Below are 15,456 nucleotides of genomic sequence, written 5' to 3' on the forward strand. Positions count from 1 at the left end.
CAAACCATTACTTATGGAGTAGGACAGTTACTATAATGCAGCCCATGTTCTGCACTTCCTAAGATGCAAGGCATTCTGAACCACAGCACAAGCTCATAGAAAGAATAAAATATTGTGCATCAGATTTGTCTCTGATTTGTTCAATTGCTTCACAAGTGCTTTGGATTATGGGGCTGGAAATAAGACACATTTTCCACTTTAATTTTCAACCCCTATTCTCATTTTGAGTCAGTGTGATTTGTTTCGAAATCTTTTCTTCTTCATATTTAACAGATAATAATCAACACAGCTGAACACATAGCAATATTTGCAGAGAAAGTATGCAAATAAAAACCATTTTATTATATATATATATATATATATATATATATATATATATATATATATATATAAATATATATATATATATATATATATATATATATATATATATATAAATATATAAATATATATATATATATATATATATTATTTTTTTTTTTTTTTTTTTTTCAAGTGAATGATTTGTCAGAATGATTCATTTCATTGTTAATTGTACTACACTGGTAGTGCTGCATGTTTTTGATTCACTTAAAAGTAAAAACGATTCATGAGTCATCATGACTACACATCGCACTAAAAAAAAAGATATTTTCTTAGCCACCCAGTCGACACGTACAGTATTTGGGCCCCAAAATATTCCCATGTGTGGCCAGCATGAGGCTGTCAGCTCTTGTTACCCCAATATCACCCAGCAGCTTTGAATGAGCAAAGCCCACCGGAGCAACAAGTTCACAGCCTATTGTGTCATTTCCGCTAGTGCGAATGCATAGAAAGGGGTCATTCAGGCCAGGCTCACGTTATACAAGAACCTTGTCGCAGTAACAGTTCTGTAAGCAGGCACCAATTTATGACCAATGGAAAATATAGAATCTTAACTTCTTCAAGGATCACTGGCACTTGGAGACCACAGCGAAACCGTAGCCAACAAAAGACAGCAAGTATTCAGAAAAAGACTGTGTGACGTAAAGAACGTACAACAGAGTAATAAATGGCCTGAGGAAAGGAAGGGAAAAATGTCGTGGTCCTCTGTTTTTCTTCTCTTTCACTGAATGAATGGAGTGCTGTTTAGTTGACTCTGAAAGCAGTAGTCATTATTTTGAAGAGACCCACCAGCAGAAGGTGAAGTCATTACAGAGGCATCCTAGGCCACTTTCAGCTCTCAGATATTTCAGGCATTTCTTTCAGAAGTAGTAACCAACCAGCCTGGAGAGAATGGACAGTCAGTGTCAATAGACCTTTGAGAGTCTTTTTCATTATTACATCAGCATCACAACTCTATGAAAATGAAGTCATGACTTAATTGAAATGATGAATATGCATCAATACTACTTCTACAAAAAAAAAAAAAAACAGTAATAATTACTATTATTATAGTTTTGCCATGTTTCTTTCTTAAAATATGAATTACCTTAATTATCTAAAATACACCACAAAAGTCCATAAATGTACGTTTCTTCTTTTTTTTTGGTTAACACTCTAATTAAGTGTGCCGATTTGAAGCAATAGGCTATTAGATGCTTGGGAACTTCATTATGAACTGATACCTTCGTCATTTGTTAATGCCGATATGTAAGATACACGAACAGGTGGATAGTTCTGTTCAGGCCTAGGAATGCACAGCATCATTTTTGTGTTGTTGCAGTGCCACAGTTTAATAATTTTATTGTGATAGTGCTGCCCTCTGGTGGTTCACTCGTGTGTTAACATGCTAATGCATACATATTGCTGCATGAGTTCAAATCAAAGGTTAAAAACTGACGTTACAGTTAAAGAAAAAAAAATCTTTATTTGAAGAAAGCAAGTCTACATACATAGACTTGTGATGGAATTTTATGATCGCTTAGATTTATAGAACTGGGTAATATAATATCAGGCGTAGAGAAATAAATAAATGCATTTATATATTTTAAACTTTGATCTGTCCAGTCGCAGTAATTTGAATTCTGGTTATATTGCAACCAAACCTAGAAGGAAACGAATGGCAAAGCTCAGTCTATATCCAGCGGTATAAAAAGCAGTGGTTAAACTTAGTAATGTGTGTATGTGCATGTGTAGCAATGGAAAAACGTGACTCACACTGTAAGGATGGCGGGGTTCAGACAGGGGCGAACTGGATGAATGGGGTTCTTCTGGGAGAACTGGGCCAGGTTTCTGGGTCCAGGATGAGATGAATGATGGATGAAAGGGATACCGCTGGATATTAGTTCTGTCGGCTGCAATCAGAGTTCAAGACCTACAGATTTAACTTCTGTCAGATACTTTAATGACTTTTGAGTTGTGTAACGTATTGGTGACATCGTGGTTTGGGCTCCTATAAAGCATATAGATATGTGGGATATGACTGAGCATTATTGTGTATATGTCATGGTAGAATATCAAATATAGATACATAAAATTATTCAGAATGCAAATGTAAGGTAGGCATACAGTTTATCTAATGTGATTCACACACACGGTTTTACAGGGGTTGTACTTCGTGAACTTTCTTGTCAGAAGAAAAACTCTTCATTTACCTCTAGAGGGCAACCTGAGAACAAAGTAGAACAGAATGGACTGTTTAATTTTTCTTTATTTAAAATGTTTAATGTTAAATATTATATTTATTTGTACGAAAACAACAGATCTTTGACCATTTATACTATATCATGTGTTATTTATTATATTATTTGGGTAGAAATTCAGTATGACATTTGTGCTAAAACATGGGAAGGGCTGTAACACAAAACACTTACTCGCTGAAGTGTATCTTATGTCTTAACCTTAGCTCTAGGTAGGTTTCCATGTTGAGTCAGAAAGATCCAATTATTGAATTTGCTTAAAATTATGTTTTACTGAAAATGTATGTTCTTATATTTTATTGTGTAGTAACCATTGTCATTTAAGCATTAAAGTGCCTTATGAGTGCAGAATTATGAATCATAACTAAAAGGGTTGTAAATTTTCTCCATTATAGCATGGCTTTTGGCTTATTTCCTAAAGGGGTCATGTGACATTGCTAAAAAATATTATTTAGTCTATTTGGTTTACTGAAATGTGCTTAATGCAGTTTGAGGTAAAAACAACAACAACACAATTATTTTCCACATACGTTATTATTTCTCCTCTATGCCCGGCCTTTTTTAAACACGTTGATTTAAAAAAAAGAAAAAAGAAAAAAAAACGAATCGGTCTGAAAAGTGAGGTGTTACGCATTGCATTGTATAATGCTGTGTAAACATAAAACTATTTGCCTACATTTGTGATCAGAGAAACGACAAACAACAAGCGCTACTCTATGCTGCTCAAAACTTGTGAATGAATCATCAGTGGCAAATTTTTTAAATATGAAAACATTCTTACAAGCTTTGAGGCAGCATTATTTGTCAGTTGTAGGCTACTTGTTCAGGATCCTCCATTAAATTGCAATGCACACATCTGAATATTTGAGTTGAACTGTTCTGGAGCAGTGTTGTAAATACAACGTAACCACTGATTTCTAGTCGTGTCCTCTTTTGGAAGACCAAACGAAATATTTTTGCTTTCACAATGAAACACAGTTAAATTTTATTTTATTAATGTCTGCTAATTAAACTATTCAGTTGGTGCATTTCAGTAAAAGCTGCGGTAGGGAACTTTTGACGCTCTAGCGGTTAATAAACAGAACTGCTTGCGTCTTTCAGAAGAACATCGTGGCCGGAACTACTTCTCTCTGTTTATGTCTATGAAGAATCACAAAGGTACAGGGTTTAAAATAGTCCAAATATAAACACTTATTACAGGTGCACCCTAGTGATTCAGGACAAGCTAAAAACACGGTTTGGAAAATGGATTCATGGTGTACTCGCTTATTATATAAATGTTTCTACATTTTGAACACAAACAAAGTTACGGACCGCAGCTCTGATTGGTTGTTTCTTACCGGGAGCGGATTAATTTCTGCAAATGGCAATAGGACCACTGGGCTTGATTTTTTCACAGATTATCTGTCTCATATTCTACTGTCAGGACATAATGACAGGTTTAACAAATATGTAAAAAATATATATAAAATATATACATACACACAAACACATGTATAGTTGTATATAGGGGAGTATAAGGGGAGGATGCTGGTGATGGGAGTGATCAGACCAGATGTTCAGCACCTCCACTATCTGTACCTGCATGAAATCCATCCAGACAGAAGATGCTTTTCTTTTCTCGTTGTGCTTGCGTATATGTATAGGACTTGGCGCAAAAAAACAATGTGCATACGGACTCTGTGCAGCGTTGAAGCATTTTAGACGTTCCAGTGGTCGGAAAGATGAACGCATCTCAGCAGATCCACTTCTCCTCCAACTGGAAAGTTGAGTCGGTAATCATTTCTGTCATATTCTCTATTATTTTTCTGCTTGGTACCGTGGGGAACTGTCTTGTGCTCACGGTTCTCATTCACAAAGGCAAGATGAATTCAAAGAGCACCAACCTGTTCATCCTGAACCTCGGGCTGGCGGACCTCTGCTTCATTGTCTTCTGCGTCCCTTTCCAGGCTACCATCTACACCATGGACGAGTGGGTATTTGGACAGTTTGTGTGCAAAGCTGTGCACTTTATCATCTACCTGACCATGTACGCGAGCATCTTTACTCTGGCAGCGGTGTCTCTGGACAGGTGCGTGTCTGGTGCGCAGTCAGCGCGCGATTTTCTTTCCAGTTCAGTGTTGAAACGCTTAATTGATCAGATGTTATTAGCGACAATAATATGCAATAACTCTATGCAAAGAAAATATTAGCAAATGCAAGAAACTTAGAGAGCAGTGCAGAAAGAAACTTTAATATCTACCATAGTGTCTGCAGCGATGTGGCTTATTCAAATAATTTAATTATTTTTCATTCTTATTTTGGTATTGTTTTACAATTACAACAATGCACTTAACAATTGCAGTTGTTTAATTTTGCGTTAGGGAGTAATATGGGTATAATTCGGAATAATTGGGAAAAAATTTCCAAGAAATCTCAATTTACCTTAATCACCCTATAATCACCACCATATAATTACAGCAATCATAACATTATTGTAAATGGTTTTTCCCCAGAAGAATTGATAAACTGCACTTTTTTAATTGCTAAAAAATAATTAATTAATTAGCAATAAAAAAGCATACTTGAGAAGTGTGTCCCAACAACACGTGACGTTGTGTCACTGACAGCACCGAAAATAATAATAATAATAATTTGCACAGTAAAAGTGAACATTTTCCAATTAAACATTGCTTGCAAATAAAGAAACACATACACAAAATTGAATGGCCTTCAATGGAGACCAATGGTTTTAGAGCTATGTGTACAAGCAAGGGCTAAAGTTAACCAGCCAAACCAAACTCTGTTTTATTCTACATGAAGAAAGAGTGAGAGAGGATTAAAGCAATACCATTGAGAATGCTGTATTATATGTAGTTTGACAAATAAATGCCAGCTAAACCTCTTGGCAACCAAATAGCAATGCTCGGGCAACAAGGTGGTGAGTTTTGCATGAGGAGGCACCAATCACAATTTCTTAAGAATTAAATCAAATAAGTTTCTTATAGCTACAGTAAGTGCCAGAATAAGATGTGCCACTTAACAGCTCAGATTACTTTTTTAGATTTCCATGGTTGAGTCCAAATTCACATACTGAGTATAGGAACTCATTTTGAATAAGTAATTACTTATCAACTGTAAAAAAAAAAAGTTCTATATAGTATGAATGTATGTTCTAATACTAGCACCTACATTGTCTTTTCTATTATATTATATTCTATAAAAAAAACAACACGCAACGTGTACTAACTGAGACTTGTGATGGAACTTGTATATTATTTTTGTTCTCTCGTTGATCTGATTGCTTCTATTGTTCTCATTTGTAAGTCGCTTTGGATAAAAGCGTCTGCTAAAGATTACATGTAAATGTAAATGTAAATGCAAATGCTCATGTTTTCATTGTAATGTCACCATGGCAACAGTTGCATTACTTTACTGCTATTCATAAGTCCTCTCCTGTGGTCTGATGGGACAGGAAAGTGCCCATCAGATGCACACTTCAGAATATCACCTGAATAGATGGTTTAAGCTGGTGTTCAGCTAAAGAGTGGTCAAAACCCCTCTAAAACCATCCATGCTAAACTAGCTGTGACCATGCTGAAAAAACAGCTAAAACAAATGTTTGCAATTTCCCAACAGATATCTCGCTATTCGGTATCCTCTGCGCTCAAGGGAAACCAGAACTCCCCGTAATGCTCTGACCTCCATCAGCCTTGTGTGGGCTCTATCGCTGTTCTTCTCTAGCCCTTATCTCAGCTACTACCAGCAGATGGATCTAGACGGGACCACCGTTTGCATCCCGGCGTGGAACACTCATCACCGTCGAGCCATGGACGTCTGCACTTTCATATTCGGCTACCTCATCCCAGTACTCATTCTCAGCATCACGTATGCTCGCACCATCCGCTACCTCTGGACCTCCGTGGACCCCATGCAGGACATGTCAGAGTCCCGCAAGGCCAAGCGCAAGGTGACCAAGATGATAATCATCGTGGCTGTGCTCTTCTGTTTATGTTGGCTGCCACATCACCTGGTTATCTTGTGCATGTGGTTCGGCCACTTCCCACTCAACCACACAACCTACGTCCTCCGCATTCTCTCTCACCTGGTGGCCTACACCAACTCCTGCCTGAATCCCATCGTCTACGCCCTGGTGTCTAAACATTTTCGAAAGGGCTTCAAGAAGGTTTTTGGCTGTTCATTTCGTAATCGGGTTATAAACCGGATCCACATAGTGCAACCGGTGCAGACGCTGAGCCTGGTGGAAGCTGCCTCGTGCGAAGGATCCAATCATAATGATGGGTCAAACCGGGGTCGCCTCTGGAGCAAAGGCAAGATGGTGACGAGCGCCTTCATGACATTTAATGTGACATAATCCACTTACACTCTCACCTACTGTCAAATCAGCGCTTACCAAAGTATAAAACTCTTCTGTCCCAGTGGCTTTTAACAGTATTAGAGATGTGATTGCATAACAAAAGTTATCATAGGCACAGATTGTCAGGGAGAGTGGAAGCAGTGCTTTTTGTGTTCTTGGTGAAGACATTGACTGATGTTTAAAATGAAAATCTCTTGCGTCTGTGTTTTGTCAGTGTTGGCAGCTTTTGTCACTGTGCAGTGGTGGCTGTGTGCTTTCAGACTGTGAATCATGGTATGGTTTTCCGGAGGTACGAAGAGATTGGATTATCAGAGGACAGTGCCGGCATCGAGTTGTTTGGTTCAAACATTGACACAGTGAACATTTATAACAATTTGATTGTATTTTTAGAATTGATGTTTTTGGCTCCTTTAGAGTTACCACCTACAGGATCTGATGTATGGGTCAGTGTGACGTGCCTCTGGGCCCTTAGTGTTATAATGAGTGTGTGTGTGTGGGGGTCTTGGAGTTAATCATGATGTGAAACACCTGCAGAGAATGATAAAAGGTGATGGATGTCTGACTTCAGTTGTTTTTTGGTGACCCCTTTGTCGTCTGTTATTTTGGGTTGCTGCTTTATTTATTTATTATTCGTTTGTTCCATGTTTTAGTTTGGGTAGTTTGCAGGCCTGTAAAAAGTGGATGAGTATTAGGGGGAGATGAGTGGATTCTGGAGTTATTCAAAATGAAAAAAAAAAATGAACTCAGTCGCACAAATTTAACAGTCTCTTCAAATATGTTTCATTCTTTGTTAATGTTTTTCAAAGATTCATTTTGCTAATTGTGGATTCTGAATGCATTGCCACAGATTTCGCTTTTGCTTCGCAGTTTTTCATTTGGTGTTTTGACACAAACTTCTCGTGGGGGCGGGATTAACAGTGATCTACTCTGATTGGATAGTGAGCTTTTGATGGACAGGTGCTCTCTGACCTGGAAGTACAGACGCCACGTCTAGTTCTTGAGAATACTATTTTAATATCCCAAATATAAAAAATAATTTTAATTCATAAATTAAAGAACATGCTCTTAATTGGAGCTACAATAAAAGTCTGTTCTTCTTACATCTGTCTGTACCACTACCTCTTTTGTGTCGTATAGGTTTGTGTTGTTTTTAAAGCATGTCATGAATTTTAAAGATATTGCTTTGGGTGTTTATCAATGTATTGGTGGTGAGATCCCAATGTATTTTGAATTGGGTTGAGTCACAAATGCTTATAAAGAATTAACAATGAATAAACAAACAATTGTTCACAAGTAAATCCATAGTAAAAGATTGTTCTTTGTGATGATTTCCATGCAACATAATCTACAGAATCATCACTCAAGCTGTTATGAAACAGATGCGCACAAGAGCATCCACTTATCTTGGTGGGATTTACTGGGAAGGTGCCATTAAATGGCTGGTTCTCGCGTGTAGCTGCTTTAGACTTAGCTGTTGCTTAGAGAGTTTGTGGGTAATATGTGCATTCTGATTTGCTCCATCAGTGGAAAAAGTTCAGTGTTACAGCCTCATTTAACATCTGACGTAAGTATTTATTGTACAATCAGTATTTAACCAGTTTTGTGGTTAGTTTATACTTCCCATGACGCTGCTCATATGAAAAAAAAAATGAGTATGAAGGCATCTGTTTTTAAGGACCTCTTCTCTGTAAAGCACAGCTGCTGCCATTCTGGCAAGTAGTTTATATATATATATATATATATATATATATATATATATATATATATATATATATATATATATATATATATATATATATATATTACAAGAAGAAACAGGTCAGTGAATTTGAATATGTTTATTTAAATCCCTTTCATGGGTGTCAAAAGTCTCTTCGTGCTCAATGTAAGCCTAATTGTGCAGGAGACTTTGGTGCCCATGAACCATATACTTCCATACACTTATGGTCCTTCTTGAAGAGCCTCTCTGCAGTCAAACTGATTGGCGTATAGAGAGAGGACAGCTGTGGAGTGGCAAAAGCAATTCTGGCTCTCTACTGATGATGATGATGATGATGATGCTCTGCTCTCCATGATTATTCTCCCCATGTGTTCGGCTCTTCATCAGGAGCCAAACACTGATCTGAACTTCTGACACAGAACAGACACAATAGTCATGGAAAATCAAGGCAGTCAGAAAAAGAATAAATAAAGAGATTGTGTCCTGGAAGAAATCTCTTACTTTGGATGGATGCGGATGGTGGATGGTGATTTATACAGCTGAGCTGAATAAAAATTAATTTGTAGCTTTCTGTGAGGAATGGACCAAAATCTCTCTGTTTTCCAGAGCCCTTAGATCTCATTTGCATGTGTGATGATGGTATAAACTGCAATGCAATATGGTTGTATGGAAACAGAAACTTGGAGAAAGGTATCTCCTGCAATAAAAAAATATGTCATGGTAAATGAAGAAAAAATGCTTACTTTAGGAACGTTTGAATTCCGTAATTTTAAAAGGAAGTCACCAGTGAGAATATGTTGCCGGGTAAAATCTGTAGTGTAGGAGGGGGTTGGGGTTTGAACAAATAGTGCTGACTTTAGTTCATAAAAAAAGTTGATTTCCTATCTTTCCTCATCTGAGCTGTGATGTGGGATAAGACGAACATTATGACATGGATGATCATGTAACGTCATAACATAAAGCTTTTAACGGATTATACATTATACGTGTTTTTTAAGTAATATTCTGCTTGCTTTTGACATATTTATTTCAGTTTTAGTCATTTTAGTACTTCAAATTAAACTATAAGTTTTGGTTTTCCATCTACAATTTATATTTTATTTACTAAAATAAAAATAGCCTAGTGTTACACAGTCAAGTCAAAGTTCACTAGTTAAGCCACTCTTCTGTCTTGCCTCTCAGGGACATCTAATGACTTTTCTGATTTTGATGAGGCAAGGTACTGGTTGTCTCTCTGTAGGGATGTCACATTTTCCCACCTCACACCTCGTGTTTACAGGTGAAGGGAACTTGTACTTTTTCCTACTGCCTCCTTTGTCTTCTTGGGGGAAGACAATGAAAGATTAAATGTAAACTGTTGATTTTTGGATATTGTCAGATGTGTCTTGTTGCAGAACATTGTAAAAATAAACAATGTTCCCACTGATAGCATTGTACTGAAAAGCTTGTTATTGCAGTCCTTTACTGATCTGGGTTTGTACCCAACCTCTAACCCTGACATAAATATAGCCAGAATCACTTGACGTGCTCCATAACAGTGTCATCATGGCCGAAAACGTAATAAATCAGCATTCATCTAACCAGCATGCAGTTTTCTTTAAGGGTAGCTTCAGCTTCTGCTGCAACCTTCATAAGCTCCATCATTTCAGACATCACATGGGACATAACAGGTAAGGGCTGTCCTTTACCTCATGTTTCCAATCAGTTCTAATGGAAGAACCTGTGAGTTAAAGCATACTTTGAGAATTGAAAAGAGATGTTGCCTCCCAGAAGACCTGTGCCTCCAGTGAAATAAATACAATTAGGATCTATGATTTACTAACGGCAAGAAAAGTACATTTTAACTGTTGTTAATCAAAGGCCCCACACTGCACTAAAGGAATTTTTTTTGGGGCTGAATTAAAAGAAAAAGAAAGAACATGGATATTAAGAATTGTTCACAAGGGTTCAATTAATGGAGATATTCAAGTTTACCCAGTGATTTGCTGAAAATGCACCCACCTTTAGTGCTCTATGAATCCAGTCCATCAATTATCATAATATTGCTTTCTCCAGTGAATAATTCTCATTGTCTTAATCAGGAGAGAAATATGCAATGATTAATAACCATTTACAAGTAAAAACAGTTCTACCTGAGGACAACATGGCATGGACCTTACATTTAAAATGCCTTAATGATGGATTTGTTTATTACAAACATGCAGCTTTTCACTTCACTAGATGTTCATTCATGGACTGGAGTACTTGTGGATTATAGCAATCAGTGTTGTAGTCGAGACCAGCTCATTCGAGTCCGAGTCCAGATCGAGTCCAGAGAGGGTTGAGTCCGAGTCAAGACCGAGTTCAGAAAGGGTCGAGTCCGAGTCAAGACCGAGTTCAGAAAGGGTCGAGTCCGAGTCAAGACCGAGTTCAGAAAGGGTCGAGTCCGAGTCAAGACCGAGACCAGAGAGATTGGGTCTGAGACAAGACCTAAAGAAATCTTCAAGAGTATGTCAAATGTTTGGTGGAAACAATAAAGGTTAAAAGGGCCACATAGTATGTGGTGTAAAGGTAATTTTATTAGTATTATGAATTGTAACTTGTCAATATTAAGTGCTCATTTTCACATAACATCGTTGTACCACTATACACATCCATATAACCTTTCTAGTACACATAATATTACTGTACGACTCTATATTGTAATTCTACATAACACTTCTAGTACAAGTAACATTACTGTACCACTATACCTGTAAATGTTCAACTGTAACAGCTTTTACATAACTTTTAACCTTGAAGCTTAACTAATGACTGCTAATATCCTTACAATGTCTTGGATTATGTGCACTTTAGATGTTGTGAAGATTGCAGATGGGCATAATTACTTTTCAAAAAAATAAGTGAGGAGACCATCCAGCTACCCAACCAAGCACGATGTGGTCTCATGATCAATCCACCCCGACTAAAAACTCTCTCTACTGGCGCAGAGGAAGCGGGGACTGACAACAGTTACCATTTTATCACTTTCTGTAACAGCAACGAATAATCTAATGCTAATTTCCCTGGATGGTGCGTTTTAATGCAGGGTAAAATACACACTAGTCAAAGTTTTTTTAGTTACGGGGGCAGGAGGGTAACTTAAGGCCGGTGACACACTGGCTGCGTGGCGTCTCTACTGCGTGCCAGAAGCGTGGTGGCTGCTTCCCGTTTTCTGTGTCTTTACACACCAGAAGCGTGCCTGCACGCGGCGCTTGGCGCGCTGCTGCGGCTGTAGGTGACATAGAGGGAGGCCGCCAAAAAAAACAGGCTCTTTATTTTTTTTATTACAATATCAAATTTTTTTTTTTTTTTTTTACACACCTACTGATAAGACACCGTCAACAGTATTGACGGCAAAATAGAGTATGTTTGACATCGATCATCATTAATTTATTTTTAAAATTACATTTATATCTGAATTTATGTCAACCTATAGACTTTCAAATATCAAAATGTCATGAATTAATATGTATTTGTGAACAAAATGACATATAAACATATTTTCCTAGTATATTTTGCCTGGAAACGCTTCCAACATGCACGCGTGTCGCGTGAAAAATAGGCGTCGGTTCTATTTCTAGCATGCGCGCGTTTTCCGCGCGGCTCGAGCCGCGCCTGGGACGCGCGTCTCACGCAGGCAGTCTGCAAGATCTAACCTGTTAACAGGGGAGCCGAATTAAAAACAGACACGCCACGCAGCTGAGGCGCTTGCGCCACGCATCCAGTGTGTTGCTGGCCTAACGTCTCACGTCAAAAGAAAATCACCAGTCATTGGATGTGTCAATCATACATCAATTTAAATAAACATTAACATACAGTAATAATCATGAAATATTTGGATTGGGACTCGAGTGGACTCGGGCATAAGTCCGATTCCTAATATGTTCGAGTCCGAGTCAATACCGAGTCAAAATGCACACGAGTCCATGACAAGACCGAGACCATTAAAATACGGTCTCGAGACCGAGTCCAAGACCGAGTCCGAGTCTCGAGTACTCAACACTGATAGCAATGTTTTTAACATTGAACTCTTATTCTGACGGCACCCGTTCAATGCAGAAGTGATGTAATGTTAAATGTTTGCAAATCTGTTCTGATGATGAAACAAACTCATTAGATCTTGGATGGCCTGATGGTGAGAACGTTTTCAGAAAAGTTTCATTTTGGGAAGATCTGTTCCTTTAACTCAGATTCACAGATTGACAATTTCTAAATATTTAATCAATGAATGTGCTGGTAGGCTAACTGCATGATTTTTTCTGCACCAGGTCCAGCTATATATAATTATCACCAAGGTAAGATGTGAGCTTTAAGTTTATTGAGTAAATGGTATTCTCACTTGAAATGGTAATTCAAAAGGCACTTTTCACAACCAGTGGCTACTAATTCCCTCATGCTGTGAATCAATATGAAATGCAGTCCTCTGTAGATGTGCTGATGCACACTGACACCATCATTTCACTGAAAGCTCTCTGCAAAACAGAACACTTCAACGTTCAGTTCATCTCTGCTCTGTTGTCTCCTTCAGGATCTGAGGACAAAAGAAAGGGCAGATGCAGTGTATCAAAGATGCCAGGTACTCTCAATAAATATTCAACGTGTGTTTTCAGTCGTATTAGTCTCAAATACCATAAATAGCCTGGCGTGTATCTGTTTGACCATGTTTCATAAACAGGATCCTGTACACTGTGCACCTCTTAGGAAAAGCAAACATAGGAATGGTACAGTAGTTGTGTAAACCTCTCTCTTTATGGTGCTCTTGTTTCACTTTAATCCATTCATGTGTATTTTTAAGTCAATGTGTGACCCTAAAGCATGTGGTTATTGAAAATGAATGTTAATTTTGTTTAATTTTTAGTATGGACGTAAGGAGGTCCTGCAGAATGCCATTCCTGTGGTTCTGGAGAGCAGACAGGCAAGAAAGGTATGTCTACAATTGAGCAAGTGAGTTTTATAGAGAGATGTACAGTATATGTAAGCTAACTTCAAGACCTATATAATATCTCATGCATGCTTTCTGATTTTGTCATATAGGAGGTACTGCTGGACACTATTTAAACTGAACAGAGATGACATCACTGAATTCAATGATAAACTGCCTTTAACTGTCATTTTGCATATTGACACACTGTTTTCCTGATGAATGTTGTTCAGTTGCTTTGACGCAATGTATTTTGTTTAAAGTGCTATATAAATAAAGGTGACTTGACTTGTCATGTAAAGGAGACTCATCTTACCTGCATAGATATGTCCAATAAATTGTATTTTGCAATACTAAATACAAATAACTTAGGTTAGAGTATTTTAAAGCCAAAGTTTCTCCTTTTGATTAGCAGCTGTTTCAACACCACTTCCCAGAGACATCATGTGTTGGGAGGCTTGGAATCCAACCTGATTGAACCATTTTTGCTTTTTGTGTAATGTAAGTATTTTAATAGCACATGTTGTATGTAGATAGATGTCTATTCAAGTCATGAAAATGAGATGCATGGCATGCTGGTTTATGCTAAGCTTTATTTTTTGAAATGTTTCCCTCAGATATGGAACTCTCACACAGGTTATGAGACTGGTTTATCTGCATTCCATTTGTTTACCAGTGACATTTCCTTCCAGGGTTTGTGTTTTCTACTAACCATGTAATTGGTTTCAGAGATACAACGGAAGCAGGCAAATCGATTGGCTTCTGTTGTGTGGTCCTACAGGCCGCCACAAGCCGTGAGCGTGAAGAGATTATATAGGTGAGTGTGTAACCTCTTTAATTCACAGTATTAATGAGATGAAAGAATTATGTCAGGTGCCAATCACTTAAGGAGTAAATAATATATTTTGTACTGATTTTTTTTTATTTTTATTTTTTATCACCACAGCCGCTGGGTTCAAACATAATGGTTTGTGTGAAAATTCTGAACTTGAGTTCAGAATTTGAGTTTATCTTCTGAAGTGTGCATCATCCGTTTTAGAGGACATATATATATATATATATATATATATATATATATATATATATATATATATATATATATATATATATATATATATATATATAATGCAGTGCTATATATTTTTATATATACTATATACTTTTTATTTGTTTTAATAGTACACTGTATACGACTGATACAACCTTATTGTAATATCCTGTATTTGTGCAATGTTGTTTTGATAGAAATATATGAATCACTTTGTCTTTTTTTGTTACAAGATTTTATTATTTTATTTTTTCATACAATACACAAATATTCTAAACCCTTTAGACAATGAAGAAATTTTAATCATTATTTAATTTAATGCACACATGTCCAAAAGTTAGCCCAAAAATGTTGTAATTATGTTGTATGTATTTTTGCATTAAAACTTGTAAATAAACATACAATTTTCTTAAGAATATTCTAAAATCATCAAGTGTAAAAATAAAAAGCAATTCATGGACAAACATCCTTACCTGTTATGCCGTTTTATCAATAAGAAATCACCATCACGTTTGGGGACCTTTACCTGAAACTTTAATTTTGAAGCACATCTCGCTCTTAATTTGGGGATTTACCTCTGTTCGTTATCTCTGACTTCACTATGACGTAGCTAGATCCGTTTAGATCGTTGTTGTTTTAAATTGATTATTTCCAATGAATCAGTTCACAGAACAAATCTATGCTCGCAATCAATGCTCGCGCTGAAGTGAATTGGTCCGAGCGACGCTCGAATCGAACTGTTTCGAAATAACCGATTCGCGCACTACTACGACGTCATCACAATGTCCC

At 37.1% G+C, this 15,456-nt stretch overlaps 1 protein-coding gene across 1 annotated transcript; it reads left to right on the forward strand.

The window, feature by feature from the left end:
- Positions 1–4,294: 4,294 nt before the first annotated feature.
- Positions 4,295–6,954, forward strand: LOC113056485 (galanin receptor type 2-like). The gene is made up of 2 exons (XM_026223280.1): positions 4,295–4,671; positions 6,219–6,954. Exons 1-2 carry the CDS (start codon positions 4,325–4,327, stop codon positions 6,952–6,954), a joined length of 1,083 nt encoding a protein of 360 aa, XP_026079065.1. The 5' UTR covers positions 4,295–4,324.
- The last annotated feature ends 8,502 nt before the right edge of the window (positions 6,955–15,456 follow it).

The sequence above is a fragment of the Carassius auratus genome, chromosome 37 (genome assembly GCF_003368295.1).
Source record: "Carassius auratus strain Wakin chromosome 37, ASM336829v1, whole genome shotgun sequence".
Classification (NCBI taxonomy): domain Eukaryota; kingdom Metazoa; phylum Chordata; class Actinopteri; order Cypriniformes; family Cyprinidae; genus Carassius; species Carassius auratus.